General features: G+C 40.8%; 1 protein-coding gene across 2 annotated transcripts in view; it reads left to right on the top strand.

Moving 5' to 3' along the window:
• rnf38 (ring finger protein 38) overlaps window positions 1-21,451 on the top strand; it is a 23,936-nt gene extending 2,485 nt beyond the window's left edge. For both annotated transcript variants that reach the window (XM_068589091.1, XM_068589093.1), the window contains exons 3-13: window positions 8,920-8,981; window positions 14,152-14,354; window positions 14,449-14,839; window positions 16,146-16,310; window positions 16,668-16,838; window positions 17,177-17,362; window positions 17,478-17,581; window positions 17,709-17,793; window positions 17,958-18,079; window positions 18,213-18,312; window positions 18,913-21,451. In XM_068589091.1, coding sequence (XP_068445192.1) covers window positions 8,920-8,981; window positions 14,152-14,354; window positions 14,449-14,839; window positions 16,146-16,310; window positions 16,668-16,838; window positions 17,177-17,362; window positions 17,478-17,581; window positions 17,709-17,793; window positions 17,958-18,079; window positions 18,213-18,312; window positions 18,913-18,975 — 1,652 coding nt within the window. In that variant the 3' untranslated portion in view covers window positions 18,976-21,451. The remainder of the gene's footprint in view (window positions 1-8,919; window positions 8,982-14,151; window positions 14,355-14,448; window positions 14,840-16,145; window positions 16,311-16,667; window positions 16,839-17,176; window positions 17,363-17,477; window positions 17,582-17,708; window positions 17,794-17,957; window positions 18,080-18,212; window positions 18,313-18,912) is intronic.
• The last annotated feature ends 5,449 nt before the right edge of the window (window positions 21,452-26,900 follow it).

Raw genomic sequence — 26,900 nt, 5'->3', positions numbered from 1 at the left:
AAACAGGCCTCACAGTGTGAACAGGCTAGTCTTTCTCTTAACTGGGCACATGTAGAAGATGATGGTGAGATAACGAGGAGTTCTTTGCTGTAGCCTATGAATGAGAAACATGCACATCTTATATATATTCACATAGTGACAATTATGTTCATTTAATGTATGCTCTTGTATAGCTGTTTTCACATCCACATACTAAAATCGTAATACTGTAAATCTTCAACGTCACCACTTTGGACAAGATAAAAATGAAACAACAAAATATGACGTGTCATGTACTATGAAAAGGGATGGCTATGGCCCCTAGAAAAAGCACGGATTATGCGGGTCCTTAAAAACCTGGAAAAGACATTGGAAATGGCAATTTCCAGCCAGGCTTTGATGAGTTTTGGAAAAGTGTTGCTAAATCTACTTTGTTTAAACAAACACTTACATGTTTGAGAAGATCAGTGCATTACATTGTTCTCTGCGTGAAGTAATGTAAAATATTTTTTTGTGTTTTCTTTATACACAGACTTTTTAGATAATGTATGTTCATGGAAATTTGCCTCAATGACATACGGAAGTCTTACATTTATTATAAAAAAAGTATGGGTACGTATGAACCTTGAGTATACAAACAGTTGCCTCAGAGCGAGATGACTATAGTCTGTGTGGGGGTTCTCCTGTCACTATCTGGGTAACCCACACTTTGATATCTGTGCTTCATTGCAATGTAAAATGTACAGAGTGTGAATGGACTGGTGCTAGATGGAGAATACATGTGAGACCACTCGCAGCGTTTGCAGTGCAGTGAACCAAACAACATAGAAATGCCACAGCTAGAGTTTCACATTCAGCAAGGCTCTGGGAAAGCTTTTATGTCAGCACACCTAACAGGCTTCTCAGGTTAGAAAAATGCATTGTTGGTAGTTGTCTTCAGTGGTGCTTTGGGGAATTTTGTTTATTGGTCATCCAAAATTTAACAAAATGAAAAGCATCAAGATATTGTTTAGCATATGTTAGGTACAAATCACAAGACAGATTGTTTTTTGTGATTAACTTTTTATCGACTTTGTAAAATGTCACAAACAATTTTTGCACAAACGAACAGTATTTAAAACACAAACTATACACACAAAACAATTTTACCAGTCCAAAATCCAAACCTTCAGTTCTTATGTTTTTGTCTGTACTGTCATAAAAGGTGCCTGCATACATTTACACCAACAACTGAGCCACTGTATTGGGACTGGAATTACCTGTCTGGGAGAATTAAAAAAAAACAACTGCTGAACATATATATATATATATATATATATATATATATATATATATATATATATATATATATATATATATATATATATATATATATATATATATATACACACACACACACACACACACACACACACACACACACACACACACACACACACACAGTCAAGGGCTCCTTCTAGACTCTCGGCCTCTATGTTGTCTAGCCATTTGTGTTATATGTCTATCTTTGTATAGGTTTGCTGACTTTGAGGGAAATCATCAAGCTCTATGTTTGTACATTTGTGCTAGAAAAAAAGATCAGGAAGGTACAAAGTGAGGGTTTAAAAACCTGACAATGGCGGTAAAGTTGTCTTCTGCAGAATTTATCAGTCTGCTGTGACCTACGACCCATACTCTATCATAGTAGCTGGGCAATGACATGTAGGATAGCACCAATCAATGGATAGAATGACTGTATCGTATTTCCATCCAAAGGGAGTTCAATTTAGAGGGGTAGAAAGGGCTAGAGATTCCGTAGACACTCTCATTATCTGGATTAATTTCCATTAGACCTGAAAAGCACATCACACAAAAAAGCATGCAAAAAGTGATGGGCAGGTTATACTTTATTTGGTAGCTTTGAAGTGCTTCAAAAGTAAAGCAGTTTTATTTTGAAATGAAGGAAACAGACTGTATTAGCTTTATTTTTATTTTATTTACATTGTTAACTTAACCAGAGGAGGCCTCGGCTAATTTACGGTTGAATATTCTAAGTGAAGCAGCTGGTCACCCGGACCTTTCCCAACACTACACACCTTTTTATTAGACCCACTTTCCATTTTCAGAATGGGCCCTGCTTGTTGGGAGATATATGGAGAGATACTTAGTCCATTCTTCCTCTGCTAGTCACCTGCGTTCAGCATAAAAGCTAATGATATCCTGTACTCTTCAAACCCTCCTTTTCTCTCTGTATTCTGTTCTATAACTTCTGGCTTCTTTGTGCCTTGTTCTTTCATGCCTGTTATATACAGTTTGTAGTGCTCACATTGCTGCTCTTTTTGACATTATATCTGATTTAGTATTTACATGACTTTGCTTGCCATTTTAGGAAGTTAACATGTCTAATGAGGTAAAAAGAGAGCCCACGCCGGCAACACCTAGACTCAAGCACAGAAAATGTAGAAGCACTTAAGCTTAAGTTAAGTTCCCACCAAATGCTTAAAACTGCTGCCAAATTGGTCCGTGTGGACTAATCATCCTCTGTTAGTAGTTGCTATTCTATCCTTATTCTTTCCCACCTCTGTCACAGGCGGTTCTTGCTTAGCCACATTCATTTCTCCCTCTCCTTTGGATCAGTCAACCCTTTCTGTACCCCTCCGGTCCATTTTCTCTGGCCTCCTCCCTCCCATTTGTCTAATGGAGGGATCGTTTTAATGGATTGCCCGAAGCAGCAGAGGGGCAGACACTCCTGCCACTCTACCTTTACCCCTCCACTCCACTCCTATCCTCTCCATCGTTCTGCCAGCAACAGAGGTGGAAACATGCACTCTGTTTCTGTTTTTTTTTTTTTTTCCTTTGTCTTGTCTCCCAGGCAACCCCCTCCAGTTTGAAGAGAAACTCTTTCACTTGGATCGACCAAGTAGCAGGGGTTCCCTGCTACTCTGTCACTCCAAATAAACCACAAAGCAGTCGCGTTGGTAAGCAAGAGAAGATCCTGGGGGTAGAGGACAGTGACCTCAAATTAGCTTTAACCCCAATTGATGGGCTCTGATCTGGCTTGACAAAAAAAATGTACTTCTAAGTGTGTGTGTGTGTGTGTGTGTGTGTGTGTGTGTGTGTGTGTGTGTGTTGGAGTTCTGAAAGAGTTTCAGAACTTTCAGCTGTTAGATTTGTGTTGTTTTGCAGCTCTCTCTGAAACTGGACTTCATATCGCCTTCATATTATTGTGCCGAAACCTACGCTCTAATTATCTGTGGCAGGACTGCCCTGAACTCCTTTCATCAAGTTGAAATTTAACTCAAAGACGATCCAACTTTTACCAGGCAGCCACAGATGCTAAAAAATATACATATTTACAGATAATTACAATCCCTTCTCATCATTGTAAAAGGTAACGTAATGCTTTTTGCTGGTTACACCTTTTTTGGACATATCTACGCATTACTCGTTGTCTTTATGATTTCTCACAGTTCATTTTGGTTGTACGCCCTCTGGTATTACGGGCGCATAGAATGTAAGCGCCTCCGTTTACACTCGGAGGTCGCGCTACGTAAACAAAGCTTTACTCGCTCACGCTTGCATCTTGAACTGTAGTTGCTTTTGTTGCAATATCTATCCCTCAACAGTTTGTTTGCATCTTCTTTTTTTGCATCCTTCCTTCCCTGTCCCTTGCCTGTATCCACTTCCCTGTATCTTGTTGTTCTCGTTATGCAAAGTGAGCTTGCATTGCACATGAGTGCGGACTGAATATCCTGCTGCAAGTTTGTAGCTGTTAAATGAGGTTAAGTTTGCTTTGTAGACTTGGATAACAATACAACTTGCTTTAATTGTTGTATTTTGGCAAAACAAGGAGTTTTTGAAACATACTGACAATATCCATCTTTCGTTTTGAAATTGACTGATTTTGCCAAACCTTTTCACACATTCCACATGTGTACCTGTTGTAAAATAGCCATTGTTTTTGTGTCTTTATTATGACATTGCTATGGTGAGATTGACAGCGACCCTGTGGCTATAAAATGTGTGTTGGTTTCCCCAAAGACACAGAACCGGTACATTTCAACACATTATTGCCATTCAGCTGCTCAGAATGTAGTTTCAATGAGTTGATAGCTCAGTTTGTGGTGATAGTATGGAGATTCATGGTAGAAGAAAATAATTAAGACTGTCATCTGCCTCTGTCTTCCTGTCCATTACTTTCCCTACTCTAACTCTCAGTCTCAGCTGGCTTCTGTCTTTCATTGGGGAATAAGGAGGGGAGGTAGATTGTTAGGACAGAAGGTGTGTGTGTGTCTCTGTGTGTGTCTCTGTGGTGTGTCTGTGGTGTTGCTGCTGACTGGGCCAAGAGCAGGAACTGGATTGTAAGAAACATGCATATATACAAAATGATCTAAAGATATTTTTTAAAGGAACATTATTTTTATGTTTTGCGTGAGTGTGTGTGTTGTGTGTGTGTGTGTGTGTGTGTGTGTGTGTGTGTGTGTGTGTGTGTGTGTGCGTGTGTCGACGAGTTAAAACCATAAAATGACATAAATTGATCCTTGATGCACAGAAAAGGTCTCTGGGTAGCTAAAGCTCACATATTCTTTTAAACGCAATACTTTCCTTCAGAATAACAAGTGCACATTATGTGTTTTTGCGGTGCTGTGTGAATCAAGCCGGTTGCGACTGGTTGATTGGTTGAAAAAAAGGTTTTGTGTCTCTGTCTTTATGTTTTCTGTGCATTCTCGTTTTGGCCAAAGCAATACTGCTGCTGCACATAATAACTTCACAATCAAGTATGCTGAGTGCGAACACCTGCGCATGTTCTATTGGATATATCAGCGGTTTTAAGACTTCAGAAGAAGTGCAGGTTTGAGGAGCAACCTCACGGACTGCAGCAGTAACGGAACAGAGAGGGAGATAATGAGAAAGATAATGAGGAGGAAGGAACAATAAATAGATGGGGGAGGACAATGAAGTGGGAGAGAGGTAAAATCAGTACCCTTTCTAAATGCACACACATTCACGCTTGCCATCAGGCCCGTGTGAAGCAGTGTTAGGCAGGTAATGGGTGGGCAGACGTTACATGCTCGCCTATTTTAAACCTGTATGCCAGCTTGTTACTCAACCCTGCCTTTCACTAGAGTGTGAAGTGTGCTGTGACATGTGTTCAGAGGGAGGGGTGATGTGAGAGGTGTGTGCGTGCGTGTGTGCGTGCGCGCGCATGTTACAGATATGCCAGGCTGAAATTGTCTTTCTGTATGTAAATTGGTACCAGTTCTGCAGCAGTCGACAATGTTGCCATCCATTTTCCAATTTGTTCAGCTGGGGTTTTTGGTTGTAGTAAGCCTGTCACTTATCTATCATCTTATCTATTCTACCAGTCTTTCTTTTTCCCCACTTTCCCCACTGTTTTTCTGTTTTGACATGAGAGGAAAAGTTTAATAGAGAAAGTCTGCAACAGAGAGGCTGAGGGAGATCATGGGCCGAGATGGTGCGATATGGAAAGCAAGGAAATGTGGAGGCTGTGAGATAAAGTAGTGGGAATATATGGGAGAGAGACAGGCCGGCAGATAGGGAAATAGATCGGTGGCAGGGAGGGATGGTGATGGAGAGTGTGGGAAGGAGGAAGAGGATGTATAAGGGGGGGTGTCTATGCTGAGTGCAGAGGGGAGAGTGAGGGATGAGGAAGGGAGGGAAAGGTGGAGGAAATGGATAGAAATAGCTGATGCACTCTGAGGCTTACAGAAAATCAATAGCAGTCAAGAGGAGAAGCCACAACCCCCACCCTGCTCCCTCTCTCTGACTGCTGTCTCTCCGCCTCCAGTCGTCTTCCTTATGTTTTTTCCCCCTCCACTCTTTATCTTTTCCCATCTCTGTTTCCTCCTCAGCACTTCCACCCTTTCATGTACATTTCCATCGTTGTCCTCTTCTTCTGTAACGCCACTCTGCCTTATTCTTGTTCGCCACGTTCTCCTCCCTGGTCCCCCCCCCTCTTCCCCCTTATCCTCACCTCCCATCGCTGCTGCGCTGGCCTTGTCTTTCAACATCCTCTTTTCGTCTACAGTCTTCCTCATGCTTTAGATGGGATATGGCATGGAACTGTACCTCTATCAATTTCTTAACTTTCCAAGACATTGGAAGTTAATAGCAGTTTTCTGCAGCCATTGGGAGGGTCTGGTTTGGTATGAAAATAGGAATATTTTGTTGTGGTCTGTAAACATACTCATGCTCCACTTTTATATCACCTGTAATTTTGACACTTCAGTAGAGCATTAAACTTTCTTTAGTCACGATGCTATTCTTGTGGGACTTCAAGTAGTGCTCTTTGGCTTGTTTTCTTCTCCATCATGCTTGGAGAAGTGGTGCAATTTCAGATAGAAATGGCCCAATGTAGTGGCTTTTTTACAAATACACGAGTACTCTTACAACAGTTACTGTAAATGAAAGCTTGTTGTGAGGCTTTCAATGGTTTAAAGTTACACATGACTATTTTGGAATTGTCTTTTCTTTACTTCAAAGTGTAGGTCTTCCTTAGTTAAATCATATTGTTTTAAATGCATAATTATTAGTATTTTTCTTGAATTCTCTTTTTAAACCGTCTTCATTCTTCGACACTATTTACTATTTTCCCACCAACATTTGTAACATTGACATTGATTTTGCCTGCAGTGTGTCTCTTAGTATTCTTAGTAGTCTCCAGTATCTACCTTGACGAGACAATGTGTGTGTTTAAAGTATTAACATATTTCATACTATTCATGAAATAGCCCCTATTAGCATTTTCAAAAGTCCTAGATGCAGGAGAGGAAATGATTGTGTCCGTCCACACACATTTGAAATTCATAATGCTATCCGACTGTTCAGCTTTCCTTGAGGCCCCAAGTGTAGAAACTAAACTACGCGTACTGTGCTGTGTGCAGTCTGTTTGTCCAACAGTCAACATTGTGTCATCGAAGCATTTTAAACCTGTTCTGTAGCCTCTGTGCTGTGCTCTATAGAGTGACTCCGACTGAATGACTCGTCGCTGACTCAATTTACCGGTCTCTCTGACAATTTGCAAGTGAGACCATATTCAGGGAGGGAGCTGGATTTTTGCCTATTGTCACCAGTGAATGAGTGTCGTACAGAAAAGCGCTATGCAGCCGGTGAGTCCCATGAAGGCTTTACCAGCACTTCGTCCCAAATCAACTTGGTGAAAATAGCCCTTTAGCTGGTTTTCAACACATTAATGTAAGCTTTACTTAACTCAACATTTTCAATCCATTTCTTTTCTAAAGATTGGGGAGGAAAATGCTTCTTTTTTTTTTTAAGAATTGAGGAATTCAGTTGTGAAAACCTTACTCTGTCTTTCTCTTCTTTCTCTTTCTCCCCCTTTCTCTTCTTTGTTGTCAATCACAGCTTTTCTTCAAAGAAGTAGACTGTAAGCAGGAAAGATCCCACAAACATCAGCCGTGGAAGTTAAAAATGCTATTTTCTAAAGGCCTTTTTGTATCTATTCCCTTCTAGTTTAGCTCTCTTCGTATCTATCGTAAAGGTAGACTTGGCTGGAGTGCCCTTGGGAGTGCTTACCCTTGGTATACCACTGCCACCATCTGTGGTGAGGACGTCCCTAGCTAAACACATGACCATGACAAAGGGAAAAACAAAACAGAATGAATAGAAAAGACAATAAATAGATGAAAGGATTGTGGAAAAACAAAGGAGTAAACGTCTTAGCCGTGATGCAAGCGGCGGTATCATCAGCTTCACTAATCCAGGATTATGCTCTCTCTGCGTGTGTGTCTCTCTCTCTCTTTGGTGCTGTACACATGGTCAATACCCTTTCTCACAAACATGTTGTCATTGTTTTTTTTTTGCTGCTGTGTATTAAAGCCTACTTGCATACGAACAATAACAACAATAGGATTAATCGTACTGTAGATTAATAGGAGTCTCCCCACAAAGTCTATCAACATGTTTGGATATCATATTGTAAAATAATACACACACAGACACCTAAGCTCATGCTAGTCAAATATTACTTAAAAATAAAACTTTATTCAGTGTGTAAACATGCAGTTCCACTCTGGTTGGTGATCTAAATGGAATTACATACAAAATGAATCATTAATTTGATTGTTGGCAATGTGAAATGTGAAAATCACAATTTTTCTGCAATTATTGAGAATATTACTAAACTTAGCGGGCACTACATACATGTACTAAATGCCTTATAAAAAATATAATAATTTTAAACATTTCTTTTGATATCTTGATCAGGGCTGTAGTGGAGGGTAAACGCCGTTTACGCACCTCTGGAATTTTGGAAATTGCATTTACCCACCTCTGAGTGGCGTTTATGCACCTCAAAGCGCCTTGTATTCTTCCGTTGGAATAATAACGTTTATAATCGTGTGCTTGTGTTATTGTTTTCTTGCTTTTCCGCTGAATTTAAGCATATTTGAATTTCTAAACTCTGCGGAGGAAAAGAAAAGGGGTCGGTGTGAAGTCAGTAACGGGGCCGGTCCGAAGACCGCTTGCCAGAAGGTGCCGGTAACGACCCGCATCGCGCCGGGTCTGGTCTTGTCAAACACATGTATTCGCTGTCATTGATTGTATATGACTTTTTAAAACTGAAAACATGATGCAATATAGCCAGGACAGCCTTACAGAGTCTCAGTGCTTCGTGTTGCGTTGCATCGCATAGCGTTGCATCGCGTCGAGACCTGTATGATCACAAAATTCATAGTTTACCCACCTCTAATTTTACCACGACAGCACTGATCTTGATGTATTTGTCATTCCAAAGAAAATATAACACAAGTATGAATTTATGAAAATAAGATGTATTGTTTATAAAATGTTAAACATGTAGGATCCCTGAGTAAGCAAAACATGACTGTGCTGTGTACGAAATGAACACCAGACCTAACGGACTTTAGGAATATGTTGTCTCATTGTATGACCTTGTTTTCTTCTTTCATCTTTTCTGTGTAGGAGCTTCTGGCGGATCCTACCATTGCCACCCTGATCATGCTTATGGAGACGAAAGTGATAAGGTAACTTTTAACACACATGATACACATAATACATATATTGATGTATTTCAGAAGTACACTATTGTGCAGCCTGATTGAGAGAGATCATGTGACCCAATATTAGATTATATCTTCTCTCGGCTGAAGCTGGGTGAAGGATTGAGAGGCATACACACACAATCAGACCAGGGTAGGTAGGTGTGTGTGAACACAATGTATATGCAGAGTGCAATGTGTGAGTCTCGTGCTCCCACAGTGAATTCATAGTCTAAAAGTGTAGGAGGCTCAGTTGTAGCTAGTAAACCTCACTGGAATTATTTGGGTTTTGGTGTTGAGAAAATGCTGATTAACTGCATGATTTTCCTGCGATTAATCGCACTATGCGCCAAATTCAATAATAAAGTAAAAACTAGCATATTGCAGGCTTTTATTTTAAAGTAATGTTATCAGAACAATATAACAGCACTCTGGAGCAACAGCAAGTTAACATACATACATATATAGTTTATAAATCTGTTTTTGTTTTTTTCTGAACAGGTACCAGAAGAAACATTTGTATTTTATAGGCAAACAACAAACGGTTTGTTCAGTAGTAAGGGTTCCTGACAAGCCACTCCTTTTTTGTCTGTTTAGTTTGTTGCTTGCCTTAAAGATGTATGTTAAAGACCAGCCATTGATTAACTTTGTACAAAAGCAATAAGTACTTTTGATGTTTTCCAGTTCAGTATTTGTTACTCAGTGAGAAAAGTCCTGTCTGTGTTGGCTTGAACAAGTGCACTGAACATTTCAGATGTGTGGAAAGTGCTCCTCTTTGAGAGAAGAGTAAAGATCCAGACCGCGGGGTCAGGAGCTTTGCGCATGCGCAATTTATTTTCCTTGTGAGCACTTTGGGCAGAGCGGTTCGTGGCAGCACCCGCTGCTCATTGAGAAAAGAAACTATATAACAATATGTGCTTTCACGTTAGGCTCAAGTCGGAAAGTTGTCAACACTGCCTGTTTGTGAGGCTAAAGAAGCGCACACGTACATAATCGCCTTCAAAGTAAAAGCAGTGTTATTGTATTGCATTTATGACGTGCATCTTATTTATTTATTTTTCATTTTTGATTAACCTCACGCGGACCGGACTGGGAGAGCCATAAGACGCCATGTCCTGAATTGCACGTCTGGGAGAGATTTAAAGTGCAGCACCTGCGTGCGGCAGTGATAAGATCCTCCCAATGCAAAAAATGCAATTAACTCATGATCAAATAATAACTTCGTTAAAGGATTACTGCGTTAACATGTTTTTAACGCGTTAATTTGCCTAGCCCTATTTTTAATACCAAGTACCGAGTGCACTGCAGATGCATGCTTTCCAAAGGAAAAGGCGTAACAGTCGGATCCACAAATTAGGTTCACCTATTTAAACATTTTCAAATGTATTTATTTTAAGGCAACTTTAGAGTGGTAAAGTAAAAGAGAAATGTATTATAATTAAACTAATTCAGTTTTATTTATTTAAAAAAACAAAAAACAACAACCAATAAATTAGCATTTTGGCTGAATATAGTATTACTTAGTTGAAGCTTTAGTTCAGAGACGATGTTCAGCTCTTTCAGGCAACTGTAGTACCTTCTTAGGAAATACAAACGGCACAGTTTGCAAATCTCAACTTTGTTTTATGTTTCACAAATGCTACAGTATATTTATACAGTATTCATTTGAACCATTGTACAAGTTTAGAGAGCTGGCTTAAGCACATGCCTGTGGCAATCATGCCCTCTAAAGGGTGGAGAAATGTAAAGTTTGCTTGTTTGTTGTCTAAGCACATTCCCCACAGGCAGTTGTGCTCACAATGTGCCACACGTTTTGTTTTTTCTTTCTTTCTTTTTTTGATTAAAAGGACGTTGTAGGAGCTGACCATGCTTTTAACTATTTTGCTGATGATCAGTGGATTGTGGAAACCATTTCGTTTTTAATTTCCATTATTCTTTTTTAGAAACTATACACTTAATTTCATATTGGAACAACACTTATTAAATCTTTTCAGCATAACTGATCATTTCAGTCAACATTGCCATGTCGATGATGGCAGTATTGTAGAAACACATTCATGTAGTTCATATAAGCCTAATTTAAAGTGTACATGTGTACTTCAGTAAATTATAGTCATCGTCACAAGCGAAGTCCTGTTTTTAAAAAGCCAGCAGACGAAGCAAAAAACTGGTGGAGAAGAAGAGGGGAGGCAGGATGCTGCGGAAGGTGTTGCAGAAAGCTGGGAGGGAGGGGAGGCCGAAAACAGGGAGGGGGTATTGCTAATGATTTCAGCTCCAGCTGTGGGACTTGGTTGGAGTGAGGGAAGGGGAAGGAGGAGAAGAACTGAGGGAGGGAGGGGGGAGGAAGGGAGGAACAGTGGCAGAGGAAACAAAATGGGCTTTGAAATCTTGTTGATGGAAAGAAAATAAGTGGGGGAGGGAGAAGTGTTTGAGTGTTAGTGGAAGCATGTCTGCAAATATTAAGGAATCTGTAAAAGCAAATGACCATATTTGCTCAGTGTGCAGTGTGTGCACATTCATGTACAATTTCTTGGGCATGAAAGGTACAAGAAGGAAAGTTGGGCTCAGTTGTATGTCTTAGGTGAGTATTTGTATTCACTCTGTGGGCCTCTCTTTATTTTGGTTCCCAGCATTGACAGCAAAGCTACAACAGCTGCTGGCCTCAGTTACTGTGTGTGTGTGTGTGTGTGAGAGTGTGAGTGTGAGAGTAGATGCATGCACATCACAAATGTAGACCGAGTGAACTAGAATGTGGTAGGGTGTGTCTGTACTTGTGCTTCAGGATATCTGCCCAGTCTGGTGTGTTCACGCTGAATGTGGACACAGTGACAGAATTGTGTGTGTGTGCGTGCATGGTCTCCACAATGTGAGCACAGCCAAATGTGCTGTAATATCAGCCATAGAGCAGTTTACAATGTTTGCCGGGAGTCACTGTGTGTCTGTTTGTTTGTCTGTGTGTGAGTCGGCACGTTTTTTTCCCCCCATTATTCTGGCTTTTCTGCAAACATGTTTGGACCAGAAGTGTGTGTATAAGTTTACAACAAACACTCCCTTACAACATAAGGCTGCACGCACGCACACACTTCCCTTTGTCTGACACCGCTCTCCTTCCACTAACGTGGGTAGACAGGCCCATCAAACTTTCATACTAATAGGCAATATAGTCTGCATGTGTTAAGACAGAGTGTGTGTGTGTGTCCTGTCTAAGAACTTCTTCGTCGTGTCCACTCAGATTTTAGGCTGAGGTCTCAGGACAGAGAGAGGAAAAGGAGGGAGGGAGCAAGCGGAAGAGGGGTACAGCTTATCTGATGGTAGGAAAGAGGGGGGATGGGAGGAGGTTGTTGAGGAGGGTGGGGCTATGTCAGGATTGGGATGGAGGAAGCTGACTTAGATATGAAAATGGGCACAGTAGATGTCCCTAGGGTGTTGGTGTTAGGGCTAGGCTGGTGCAGAGGTTGTGGGGTGTCGGGAAGAAGAAGAGGGGGACGGGGGGGTTCCTGTTTAGAGGAGCAGAGATGTTTGGGAGTGGGGGTGGATCACTGGTGCCCTCCAGCATGTATAGAAAGGGGCATATATATATATTCATTCATATCATTCCAACCCCTCTGCCACTGCACAATTAAATAGCTGGCTGTCAAAGTAAGTACATCATTACTTTCAGAGAGAATGAGATAACTGTATATAAAGGGAACTGAATTTTGAACTATGGGAAGGACCGGTGAGGATGCATTAAGATATAAGCTTTGAAAGGCTCTGGACAGACTTGCTGACGCACCAGTCATTTTACACACAAATTCTCAGCAAGGGTAATTTACACAGCATGTAAAAATACAAGCAGACACAGACAGACAAACTTAAATTAATTGTGTGTAACCCATCTGACCCAAATATGTTTTGGCATTAAGAGTCTGGTACGCCCTGAGGCTCCACCAAGCTTCTCCTCTCTATCATCTGTCTTCTGCACTCATTCTAACTCTACTTCCATTTCCATTGTCCATCTTTTTTTCCAGCCCTCTTCCATCACACAGTCCTCTCTGCTCGACAAAATGAAGTCATTGTTACTGTTTGTCTTTCCAATAAGCTGGTCAAGCTCAGGTCGCATCCAGTGCTCGTGAGAGATGGAGCCGTTAGTGTACAGTGTGTTTTGGTCCTACAGTCAAAATATTGTTCAGACGTTTGTTCAGGTTTGTTAGAACCACGGTGTCTTGCTCCAAAGAGGTTCAGAAGGTATTGTTCTTGGTTTGTAGAACTCAAACAGTGGCAGCTGCCCATGTGTGAATGTAAATTTGCGCATGTCTGCAGGCGTTTCCATAACTGTGTGTGTTTCTGCAGCCTGCTCTCCAGCTGTTTCCTGTTAGCTATCACACTGCTCTCAAGGTTGCTGAGCTGTGTATGTGTGTCTCTGGATTTGTGTGTTAAAAGTCACAGCCGCTGAGTCATTTTTATCACACTTTAACAATGTGTCTCTCCCACGAAGAAGGGAGGTGGAAGCAGGGATCAAGTAAGTAAGGGGGGGGGGGGTAATGGTAACTGTGTGTCTTCAAGAACCTGTGTGTTCCTCAGCGCATAGCTAAGGTCTGTGCGAGGGAGAGTGACTAAGAACTGACACATGAGCGTGTGTGTTCTTGCCTGTGTGAGAGTCACTGTTTGACTGTAAGTGAAGTGACTCACAGATGAGTTGATAGAATTGAAACGTAGTTCATGATAACTTCTTAGTCAGTCTAAATCTAGATGACAACATGTTCAGCTATGCATGTCGCAGTCTTCCTGTGTATCACTGACTTCTGTTTTTTGAGCTCTCCAGTTGAGGGTGTGTATGGATGAATCGCACATGGGCTTGTGAGTACTTGTCCTGCGTTTGCATTTCCTCACTCAAAGAGGAATTGACTGTACCCTTGGGGCCTCAGAGCGCTGGTGGTGTAATATGCTCTCTTTCACACACACATTGCACACAACTGGATATAAGTGCACACTCTGGATCATACAGGAAATGCCATGACTCACAAAGGAACTTAGTGTCCATGCAGTAGTATGGATTGGAGGACTCTTAAGCATCGTGAAATTGATTTGATATGAGTGCTGTGGGTCACTAACCACAACCTCATCCTCTTTTCTTACTTTTTCCTCCTCCATTTTCCACCCCTCCCCTCTGCAGAGTGAGGAAAGCCCCAGTCCAAAGCGCCAGAGGCTATCCAGTCAGTCAGTCTTGGAACAGCTGACCTCATCCGCCCCCCAATCATCCACCCCGTCTCCCCCCATCCGCCCCTGGGAGTCAGGACCCCCAAGTCGAAGACAACCTCACCCCCATACGCACTACCATCAGGAGAGATGCCTTACCCCTGCTCGGCACAGGCGCAGGTCAGTTGGTTTCTTGATGCCTGCAACTGAGTTTAGTTAACTGAGATAAATGTGAAACCTAAATGTGAAACTGTCCCTCTTTCCTGACATCTAGCCCGCCAGCAAGGCGTCAGCGGGGCCGCCTCGCCAGACCCACCCGTCACATGCCTCCCCATCACCACCCCTCCACCCAAAGCCCTGCACCTCGTCTGTCGCCGTCAGAGCACCAGGATGAAAACTACCACCACAATCCCCATCCCTCGACACACCAGACATACCCAACACACACGCCTAGCATCTACGGTCTTCCCCCTACCACTGGGGGTGGCGGCACAGGTTTGGAGGAGCCACGAGCTTTCCACCCACCCACCTTGTCGCCACGACTATTGCACCCGGCTGCCCACCATCATCACCTTCACCATCATCATCCGCAACAGCATCATCCGCAACAGCATCATGCAACGCAACAGCAGCAAGGAGCCATGGTCATGGACTTGCATGAACAGGTTAGTCTAAAAAATACTTTTAATTCACGTGTTTGCTACAAATCAAAGTGAATTAGATTATGCGTCAATATATTTGGTCAACATTCACTCATTTCTTCTCGGTTTGGCTGAATTTCCTGTCGCGCTGGAGAGCAATTACTGCTTTTGTTTACAGTTTCTGTGTCGAGTTAACAATATGTGTGCAAAACAAATATTTATAAGTAAAGGAAAGTGCTCCGTTTTTGTGTACGTCGTCTTCCTCAAAGCAAACTGTGGCTTCAGATGACTGACGACATCGCTAATCGCTTCAATAACATCAGCTAGAGCTGGGCGGTAGGCCAAAAATTCATATCACGGTATTTTGTGAGGCGGTTACACGGTACATCACGGTATTTTTTCAGAGTAAACGCATCCATCCATTCAGGCCGAAAAGGGCTGCCGGCAAACTGAACAGCTGTTCACCGCTCGCTGGCCACCCCGCTTGCAATTGGCCAGCGAGCAAATGCCACACAATAATCAGCGTTGCATACGTCGGTGCATCTCTGGTCTCTCGTTGTTCCTCCTGCACCGCTCTTTTCTTTTTTTAATGTAGCAACGGAGTTTCTTCTTGTTGTCATAGTGGGCGAGCTGTACCCAGCATGCAGTTCGGCAAGGTTTTTTTTTTTTTAAATGTACAATTATTAGTGTTAAAAGTGTTTTACCCTGTTAAAAAGCATTAGTTGTGGGTTATTAATTGTTATGAAATTATAACCATGACACGTTAGACAAATAGTTCCAGTGAAGAATATATTCTGCTGCCTGCTGAAGAGCGACAATGGTTGTTACGGCTAGGACGGTATATGAAAAATTTATACTGCTTCCTTTGCATGCTAGCACGAGTATGATTTATAAATGCAGAGTTTAAATGCACAACAGCTGCTAGTACAAGGTCAGCAATGTGTGTAATCGGTTGTCCACGTTGAAGTAACCTGGGAGTTGGTTAATAATCAAGAATGTTGTCGTTTGTGTTCTTCTGGGAATGGGTCACATGAAAGATGCTTGACAAATCGGGGAAAGACTTGTTGGGACTAAGACCTGATCAAGTAGGTATTGTGGGTGTCTACGTCACCGTTTCCAAACGTATGCGTTTATGCCCGTCCACACTTGGTAACTTCATAGTTTTGAAATGTATCCGTCCTCGAGCGTTTTTAAACTTATTCGTTTTCGGTGCTCTAAAACTCCGGCCAAGTGTGGACGCTTGGTGTAAACGTAGCGAAAACGTTAGTGTGGACGTGGCCTGAGTGAGAGAGAGGCTGCATATTAACTGTGGTGTTTTTTTTCTCCCCAGCTGCAGCAGGGCAGTGTACCGGTATCCTACACAGTGACACCAGTGCCTCCTCACAGTCTGGCAGCACCTTTGTGTAGTGGCCAGCACCTTCCCCCTACCTGTTCCTCACAACAACAAGTCCCCGCCTGCAGTGTGGTTTTCAGCACCGGACAACACTACCACCCGGTGAGAAGAACACAGCAGTGTGCATTTTGTAGGAGTGTGTGTGGGTTTGTTTGTGCATAAAAATACACTTTGTGCTGTACAGTCGCTCTCTTATGAATCAATTAAAGAAAACCCAAAGTACACAAAAAGGAAAGTGGGTAAAATATGGGAAAGCCAGCAGAATATTTTTTCCAGTTTTAAATTGGCTTGTTAATCTTTCAGGCCCTGGCTGCCATCTTGTGGCAAGACTTGGTACATTGCAATCACAATAGATGGATAGATGGATGGATGGATCGATAGATGATGGATGGATGGATGGATAGATAGATAGATAGAACATTCATAACTTTTCTCTCTTCCTATTCCCTCCTTCTCTAGATGCTACAGGCTTGTTCAATGCAACATTTGCCAGTGCCCTATGCCTTTCCCTCGCTGCTGTCCAGTGACCCTCAGTTCCTGCTTCCCCATCCGCCCCACATCTCTCACCACCCGCCCCACCTCCCGACACCCGGACAGTTCCTGCCTTTCCAGACGCAACAGCCCCGATCGGTACGTGAATGATTTATGATTCAGAAGGACTTTGGTATGAAAGCCATTAATGTTTGTGAAGTTGTAGTTTTATAGTAGTAGTTTTATATAGACTTATAAAACAGCACCATCTAATACACCACTCTGGTTGTGGTTTTCTAGTCAAATAACAGACAGGTGTCTCGTAGCTCAAAAATAGTATTAAAATAATAATAAATCATATTAGGAAATCTGCTGTGCTGATTTAGCAGTCAAAAAAGCCTAGACAACTCCTTGTAAACATGTTTTGCCTCGTTATTGTCCCCTCATAACACTCAATCCATTCGTCATGAGCAATAATATAGCATGTTTCTCCACAGCCTTTACAGAGGATCGAAAATGAGGTTGATATTCTCGGAGAGCAGCTTTCAGTTGGTGGAGGCTTCAGCTATGCCCACCATCACCACCACCACCATCACCACCAGCCTCCCCCCACCCTGCCGCCCTCCACACCACTCCAGTTCCTCTCGCACCATGATCCCCTGTCTCATGAGCTCTTTACCGTGGTGAGTACATTCATGGCCATATTTGTTTGGTTTATAGTATATTAGGATGGTAATATGAAGCATTTTCACTTCGAGGATTTAATACATTTTCTTTTCTTTGTCGCATCTTTCACAGCCCTATCCCCACTTTATGCCTCGCCGATTCACGAGCCGGCGTTACCGCTCTCAGCAGGCTGTGCCCCCTTCACCCTACCACCCCAGCTTCCTGCCTTACTTCCTGTAAGTGTTTCTAATGTTCTCAAGTTTCTGTTGTAACTACACAGGTATATTTGCAGTAGATTTGAGTGTCTCAGACGCGTAACAAATTCAATCTACTAAACTTTGCGAACAATGTCTCCTCGTGCAGGTCTATGCTTCCTGTGCCTCCAAATGTGGCCCCCACTATCAATCTAGAGCTGGATGTGGACGACGGAGAGGTTGAGAACTATGAGGTAGGACAAAGTGCTGCCACAACAATCAACCAATAATAACACTGTATTAAGTACTTAGTACCTCATATGTGCAAATATTTCTCCTAGTTTTTAAACCTAGAATGCTTTTAATAACTTTTTCATTGCAAACTTCTAAACGTCTCATTTCTGTTTGAAACCTTCAGGCCCTGCTGAACCTCGCAGAACGTCTCGGGGAGGCCAAGCCCCGTGGTCTAACAAAGGCGGATATAGAACAGCTCCCGTCATACCGGTTCAACTCAAACAACCATCAATCTGAACAAACACTGTCAGTACCTTTTATACCTTCACAAATCTATGTGTTGTGAGGAATTTGTTTATGTAATTGGTGATAGGTTTTGAGGCAGCATGATTTTGTACAACATGTTTTAAATAGTAACAAACTTTGCTTTGTCTTACAGGTGTGTGGTTTGTATGTGTGACTTTGAGTCTCGCCAGCTCCTAAGAGTCTTGCCCTGTAATCACGAGTTTCACGCCAAGTGTGTAGACAAGTGGCTCAAGGTGAGTGAAAACATGTTGCTATTTGGATAACCTAAACGTATAAACTGTACCACTGCACCCTTAAAGCCTGGTCAAACCAGAAAGTGGCCCAATGGCATTCATCCATGTTTTCTTGCAATGTTTTCTATTCTGGAAGCTGGGAAGTAGTGACCTTTCACGAGACTAGTGGACAAACTACTGTAGATGATGAGCAAACCACTAACATGCTAGCCTGCCACAACATGCTTCCATGTTATCTTATCTGCTACAAAAGCTTAATACGCTGGCTTTTATTATCCTGGTCCCGGCTCTTTTATTACTCCCGTTAATAGGTTTTCAGAATTGTATCTCTCTTCATTCAGTAATTGGAGGGAGAAAGGCACCCTGTACTAACAAGCTAGCTAACGGACAGTAAAGAGACGGTTAGCTAGCTTAGCTAACGGTACAATTTACATCTTTTGATTTAACTGTGTTAACTTATTGTTGTATCAACTCCTATCTCCTATCTCATACCTTCTGTGGAGCAATTCTCACTTATATTATCGACACACAAATTCATGTGTGTGTGTGTGTGTGTGCGCGCGTGTGTGCGTCTCCTTACTTTTTTTTTATTCCTTTCAGGCTAACCGAACTTGTCCCATCTGTCGAGCTGATGCCTCTGAGGTCCAGCGGGATTCAGAGTGACCAAAACCTTCAAATCTCTGACTCTCTTTTGGATGCACCAACCAATCAGTGAACTTCTCTCCTGTTATCATACCTTTCTCTCACACATTCTGCCACATAACTGGGACCAGTGCTCCTTATTCCTTCACTCTCTGTCCCCCAGGACACTGAACAGTAATTCTCACCTGGGATCAGCAACCTTTTACTGACTCTCGCTCACTTTATTGCTGAACTTCTTCAGCCTTCTGTTTTGGACTTTTACTCCCCTACTACTCTGCCTTCTGCTCATGGTTACCCCATTGCTATGAATGGCCTTTGAAACACAACCACACACTGTCATGTGCAGGTAGACATATATACTGTATATGTGTGCAGGTAGACATATATACCGTATATGTGTATTTCTTTTTTTGTAAACTCCTGAGCTCTGGATAGAAAAATAGTTATTTTTGAGTTATTTTTCTGGTTATAATTAAGCATTCACCTCATGGTTCATTCCTACTAGACTCCTTATAATTGTATTTGAACAGTATCAATACATTTTATTTCCTGTATATGTGGCCCTGCATTCCCGGACGTGAGAGCAGTCTGTATGAGGCGAAACAAAGATACTGTATACTGTGCCGAAGCTAGAACAGCGAAAAATAGACTATTTTCTCTATATGTGTTTGTGTGCAAGTGTGTGTGTCCTTGCACTTGTGTGGGTGTGTGTGTGTTACTTCTCCTGTGGTATTTATACAGTTCATGTGGTACAGTGCATTGACTTACTTAATCCTGTTTCTTTCCACTCATTTCAGAAAGATTAAACACTCCGGGGGTTAAGGGGAACTGCAGACATTTATAGCCAAGATTTGTTAAAAAAAAATCTACGTTTAAAATCAAAGTGTAGGACCAGAAAATCTCCATTGAAGTTAACAGTGTTTTTTTTTTAATCATGTTTCTTATTTGTTTTCTAGCCACACATCAATAACACACTCTACAACTTTGATTGACTCCATCACTCCATGTCTGCCCATTTACATTTTTCTTGTCTTACATGAGTTAGCTTTTGAAAAACATTTTTTTTTGTTATACAGTATGTTCTTATCTAAAGGAAACAGATCAGGACTATTTAACTTTTTTTCCCAACATATCCACTAAGCTCTCCCCCGAGGCACATCATGTGAATTCAGTTAGATTTTACAGAGCTGATGAGGTGAATGCAAAACATTAATTCCAAAATGTCACCAAAACATTCATAAATGCTCAGTTTACTAGCTTTCTTATGGGAATGAGGCCTTTGAAAGAAAAAAAAAGCATGCGTCTATATCTGTTTGGTAGACAAGCAGCTTTCTGTTAAGTGCCGATGATTTCTCTGTGATCGACAGGGAAGAAGTTTGAAGAGACTTTAAAGGTCACAGTTTATCTACTGCTTCACCAGACGGTGGATGTGACACTTCAGCACTTTAATATGTAGATATAAGACCTACGGGCTCTTTTTTTATTCTGAACAAACCACTGATCAGTTTTCCCTCAATCCATTTGTGTATGAAAAACAAATATTGAATGCATTATAAACATGTTCTCCGAATTGACTTACACTATGTAAACTCTTTTATTCTCAACCCACATTGTTTCTTAATGATACTTTAATCTCTATCAGGCCGATGTCAGCATGTGATAATGTAACTCAGAGATCTTCACGTCACGCACAGAGCACGCCTTCTAATTGAAATATAACTACTGATCACAATTGGTGTTTAGTTTCAAGACGGCAGCCCAACATCGGCCTGATAGAGATGCTTAAACAAACGTACCTGCACACTCTTACACCTGAGAAGCATTTACTGAACTTATTTTTCTGCAGCTACAACTTGTCCACATCCAGAGACGCCACATCTGACAAAAACATTCGTTCAAACCTGAGTTTTGTTTCCCAGAAAATGCAAACGAACAGCGAAGCTGTGGAGAACCAGGGAGAGTATAGTTTTATGAAACTCTTTCGGTGTTCTTGTCAGTGTACAAACTCATGTAATATCCACGGAAGGAGGGGAATTATCTTTTCTATCATCTATTTTTTCTTCTTTCGGGTGAAAGGCCATATTTGTGACCGTATGCATCCATCTTGTGTCTTGGGATTGTTTTTTTATGTTGGACAGTTTTTTTTTTGTTGTTGCTTGGTACAATAGCAATTACCTCAGTCCCACTATTTATGTCTTTTCAGAAAATGGCACCACCTGTATGACTAGAGCGTATCAATTTATTTTGCTTATCTTTTCCACGCAAGCTGTTGGGTTGTTTTGAATATTTTTCCTTTAAACTATGAAACTATAATTAAAATGGTGTCATAGTAGTTTCATTATGTATTATATCTGTAACCAAAATCATTTGAAGGCCTGTTATGATAATAATGACATTTTTAACAAACATTTGTACATTTTGTATGAGAGCAATTACTAGTAATACTTTATTAAGTAGTGCAATGATTTTTTTAATCCCTTACCCCGTCTTTTGGATTTCAAAAGCTGGTTCAATAATAAATGTATAACATCCTCTTCTAAAACACTGTTTTCCAGTTATTCTTCCTCACCTCCTGCTTGTCTTTCAGTCTTTAAATATGTAATTCTTGACTTAAAACATGTTTCCCCACGGAGTCTTTGGGACAGTCCACTTGGTGGCAGTGCAGGTACGGTATCTCCACAATGGATCTAGGAGGCACCACACTTGTCTTTACTTGACAATGCAGCATTTTATACATACACATTTGTTACATTTTAATAAAACATAATTTATTTAAAGGCATACTTGAGAGGAGGCCTTGGGCTACCTGAGTCTACAAGAGTACAGCAATACTGGCAAAGGATCCTCTCAAACTACAGTCAGGGCCATAAGTATTTGAGCGGTGACACCATTTTTGTAATTTTGCCCATTTACCTGACCACAATGGATTATAAATGAAGCACTCAACATGTGATTGAAGTGGAGACTTTCAGCTTAATTTCAATAGTTTTGAAATTACAGCCATCTTTACACAGTTCCCCACCCTTCAGAGGTTTTGAAGTAATTGGACAAACTATGATTATAATGTTCATTTGTCATACTTGGAGGAAAATCCTTTGCAGTCAATAATTCCCTAAAGTCCTCCACCCATAGTCATCACCAAACAGAGTTTCTTCCCATGAGATGTTTTGCTAAGTCTTTACTGCACCCTCCTTCACTTGAAGAATATTCAATTTATTTGCCTCAAATAGCTCTTGGGCTGTTTCCAGAGTATGTTTTGGGGTCATTATCCGTCTGTACTGAGAAGTGCCGTCCAGTGAGTTTTACAGCATTTGGCTGAATCTGAGCAGATAGTATCGCCCTAAACACCTCAAAACTCATCCTGCTACTTCTATCACCTGTGACATCCTCAATGAACACCAGTGACCCGGCTCCATCGACAGCCAGTCCATGCCACAGCGCCGCCTCCACTGTGTTCACCAGATGGTTTGCTTTGGATCAGGAACCGCCCCTTTCCTTCTCACACTTTTCTAATCCCCATCATTCTGGTTAATATTGTTTTTTTATATTGGTTTTAAAGAACCTTCATCTAAAACTCAAATAATTTACATTGAATAAAAACAAGAGAACTGAGCCGGAGAGAACTGCTGCAGAAAATCTCATTATCTGACATCATACTGAACTTTCCTGATCTACTGGTATCTTTGTAAGCAGTACTCACATAATCTGCATACAAACAGCATCCTTGTAGGAGCTATTAGTTAAGTTAATACTTAGATGTCACATCACACGTTGCTAGATATTAGGAATATTGTGTTTATACATTAAAGCTGATATATTCATAAATTAGTTTGTCTTAATAGATTTGATGAATCTAACTTTAGTTACCGGTACTTAATGTCCTAGGCCTGTCTAAAAAAATACAATCTGTTCAGCTTTTAGCTCACAATCACAAACAATTCCTGGGTGACCACCTGACATTTTAGGGTATGGTCAAGGAAACATCCAACGGTTCATATAAATGCATGTCTGAGGTAATGTTTTGCATAGCAAATAAATGAAAACAGCACATCTTGTTGGAGAAAGCATCTTTCTTTTCCTGCATGTTTATCCAGATGGCCAAGGACCAAATGTTAGATACTGTTTCTATTTAGTTACACCAGAGTAAACAGCGCCCTCTAGTGGACAGTTCACATCAGTGCATTGGCTCTAACTGAGGAACCATAATAAACATATTTCTTTTTTTTTAACCATAATGAACAATTATGTGTATCCCTTAGTCACCCTTGATTGGTTCCCACAGACATGACATGCACAAAAGATTTAGGCATGTCAAATTACATCACTGACAACTTTCAGTATTAAAAATGTGTCTAACTAGTGAGTTCTAAGAAGCTGTTGAGCACCTTAAATTAATCTCTCGGACTAAAACGTAGTTAATTGAATTGTAGCAAATGCAGAGTACATACGTTGATTAAAATATAAGCAATGTCAAATATATTTGCAATATCTGCAATCATGATAACAAAAAGAAAGCAACTGATGAATTATGGTTTATCATTATTTCATTGTATTTATTTTTGGCATTTAGTTTAGTTTTGTCATAGTTTTGTTAATGATGCATTATTTGCTAAAATATAAGGTAACCTGGTTTGTTTTGCTTATGTTATATTCCTGCAGAATTCTGGAGACTATGCCATGACAAACCTTCACCAGGTGCACATCAGCTTCCAGCTGCAGTGAGTTACCGTTGCTCTCGTTATGTGTGACAACAGGTAAGCCACTGGTGTATTTCTCACTCTGTCAGCTGTAACATTATTAGTTTATACATGTTACACACACACACACACACACACACACACACACACACCTTCAACCGTCCTGATAATATTCATAATAATAATTGAAACTACTTTCTCACAATTTGACAGTAATATACATTTTAATAAATGTAATCCTTTTAGAGTTAAAGGTAGCCCAATCACTCAAGTACATAGTTCCTTCCATATTGTAAAGTAAGAAAGACAAGAAAAGATAACTTGCCGAACTTAAACTTTATTACATTCATCACGTTACATATTTTATATACATACATGACAGTTGGTCTCTGCATTCATCCCATGAGGCCAATCTTCCCGCGTCCTCTTCACCTTTGGGTATCTTCATTATAAAGGTTAAAAGTTAGACATTGAAATGGATCACAGACTATGAATTCCCTAAAAATAGCAAATTCATAAACACTTTATTAAACAACCTACTCTTCACTTTCTAGGGATTTAAGTGTCTGATTTATGTATGCATTACATGATTAATTAATGTGTATTTATTACAGTGGTTTAACTATACAAATCCCAGTGACACTTTTCCCAAAAGGCGTGTCTTAACATAAATGTCCTGTACCAGATGGACTGCAGACATTGTTGCTGAGGTGCTGTTCCCTGGCACATGTGGTGACCTCATGCACAGCCCCACAGCCATCTCATTTATGTCGCATTATGTCCCCATCTTCAGGGCTCAAGTGAAGGAACAGGACACACTGATGATTTTAGAATTGGCCCTCATCTCTTGGACCTTGAGGAAGATTGAGTGTCACTTGGTCTTCAGCACGTTGCTTCACCACACTTTAAACTTGAACTGTTCTTGCCCTCTGATGCAATGTCGAGATGCTTGTGGGGGATGGTGAGCTTATTATCATAGTGGTAATGTTGTTGTGATAGCTCTGTTCAATGTGCTGAGGATCTTGTTCATTATGTGCTCTTTCACTCCTTGTTCAACTTCCACATGACTAGAAAACCAACCAGAAAAAGTGGGTCAGTGGCCCAGGGCCTGAGGAACCGGTTCCACCCAATCATTGTTCAAATCAAACGTATCACTACATTAAAACAAGCCCCACACACACTGGTATTTACACTCAGTAGCTACTCTGTGTAACTGTTGTGTAGCTAACTAGACCAACTAACGAGGCTTTGCATTCTTCTAATATACTTTTTTTTTTTTATCCCTTTAAATAGAAGCGTTTGAAATTAAATATATATCCTTTGTTCCCGCACTTATGGGTATCATGAGGGCATGAAGCACAATGACAGTGAGAGGTGGATAAGAGGCCCTCAGCAAGTTTACATGGACATTAACTTACACATATGTCACTATTGAAACATTGCGGGATAAAATTAGATGCTCTGAAGCACAAACATACATACAACGTATCATTTTTATCATCGTCTCTTTGTTGATTATTTCAAAGGCATAATCTGGGTGCGGACTGTGAGGCTATAGAAGTAACAGGACCCATTGGTTACCATTGCCATCTAGTGGTGATGTACGCATGAGCGTATGATATCTGTCCTTATCTTTTTTTCAGGATTAAGTAAACGCTAAAGAGCTCTAATTTTTTTAGAAAAGCTATTTTTGAAACACACAAGTATGTCATTTTACCTGAATCTACGGGGAAATACAGATGAAATCCTACGTGTGTGTTCCATAAAAGCACAAATAAATGTATTATTGAGTTTGTGTATCTACTTTCACACTAGAGCTGGTGTGATGGGTTGAACAGAGTCACTCATGTTTGACTAAAATGAATTAAAAAGAAATGCCTGATTGAGTGTTTTGAACCAGATCCAGGCAGCTGTTATGATGTATCAGTCGGTGTTGCAGCTAATCCACCTAATCTGTATGAAACGTTTCCAAAACATCAGGAAATGTAATCAGCTTCACTGAAATATCATGCCAATAAAGCAAATGCATTCATTTTCAGGACTGCCTTTCAGAGACACCCCCTCCATTGCTAACTCAAGTGAACTTGCTTCATACGTCTGTGACTGTTTATTTATGACTGGCAGTACGTTGGCTTTACTGTATTTTACAGCACAGACAGTCAGGTAACTTCTGTACATTCACATTTTCTTTTGTCTTTGATAAGTTTGCCCGAAGTTGTGATCATTTATTAAGTTGCCATTTCTTAGGGATTTGTTGCACGGTTGCTGCTGCTCAGGGGCTTCTTTCCTAGGGTCTATCTTCTTCTCACTAAGGTTTTTTTTATACGTCACACATCACAACATCCCACACAATTACTGTGCTATTGACACTTAAATCTACTCCTCTTTCCCAGCCCTCATACAGGCCTACAGCTGATAAACCTCTAGCTCAGATTAAATCTCAAAAAGATGCAGTGACTGTTTTCTATGGAGCTCCTGCACACAACCTCTAGATTACTACTGATGAAGAGAGACGTATTTTCAGGATCATGGGGTTATTTCAGAAAACCTGGATTCACTCGAAAAAAATAAATAAACTAAAAGCATGGCCTTTAAGACATGGATGTTTATCACGCAGTGTGAAGATATGCTATTTCTCTGCATTATGGGAAATGTAGGATGAAAGTTTTGGAAGCATTTCTACTCAGGGTCGTGAAGCCAGGATATGATGGCATCTGCTGCCTCAGTTTTTTTTAATTAATACAAATACAAAAAGTATGGCCCTGTCCCAGAATTGCTTGAGTGCACTTTTAAGGGTAGACTGACACTACTATTGATTACGTTGACTTATGTTCTGTTTAATATAGGTATAGCTATGCTTTCTTTCTTATAAACTCTAGATCTCTGTATTAGAAGGATTTTTAGGATGCTTTTTAAGAGTTGACTTTTACTATTTTCTAAAGGATTGAGGCATTCAGTGTAACACTAGCACTCTCACCAAGGTGTGACTGTGTGTGAGTGAGTTCCTGAATTTGAAGAGAGGTTGTTTGTTGCCAGCTCAGCAATTTTTCCAACATGCACACTCAGCACCCCTTATCTGCAAATAAAGATTAAAAACCATCAAGCATAGAGCTCTCACAGTAACGCTTTGATATATTGATCTCACCGAACACAGTGTGTCCTGACTATAAATATATAAATATGTCAGGTATCATCTGGGCGCTGTTATTTAGCAGCCTGTAAGAGAGAAATGTAGTGATGAACCAGCAG

This window comes from Clinocottus analis, unplaced genomic scaffold (assembly GCF_023055335.1).
Source record: "Clinocottus analis isolate CAN_PGR_092001 unplaced genomic scaffold, fCliAna1.0.p SCAF_22, whole genome shotgun sequence".
Lineage (NCBI taxonomy): Eukaryota > Metazoa > Chordata > Actinopteri > Perciformes > Cottidae > Clinocottus > Clinocottus analis.
The sequence above is the reverse complement of the archived record's forward strand: the minus strand, read 5'-3'. Positions and strand labels throughout refer to the sequence as shown.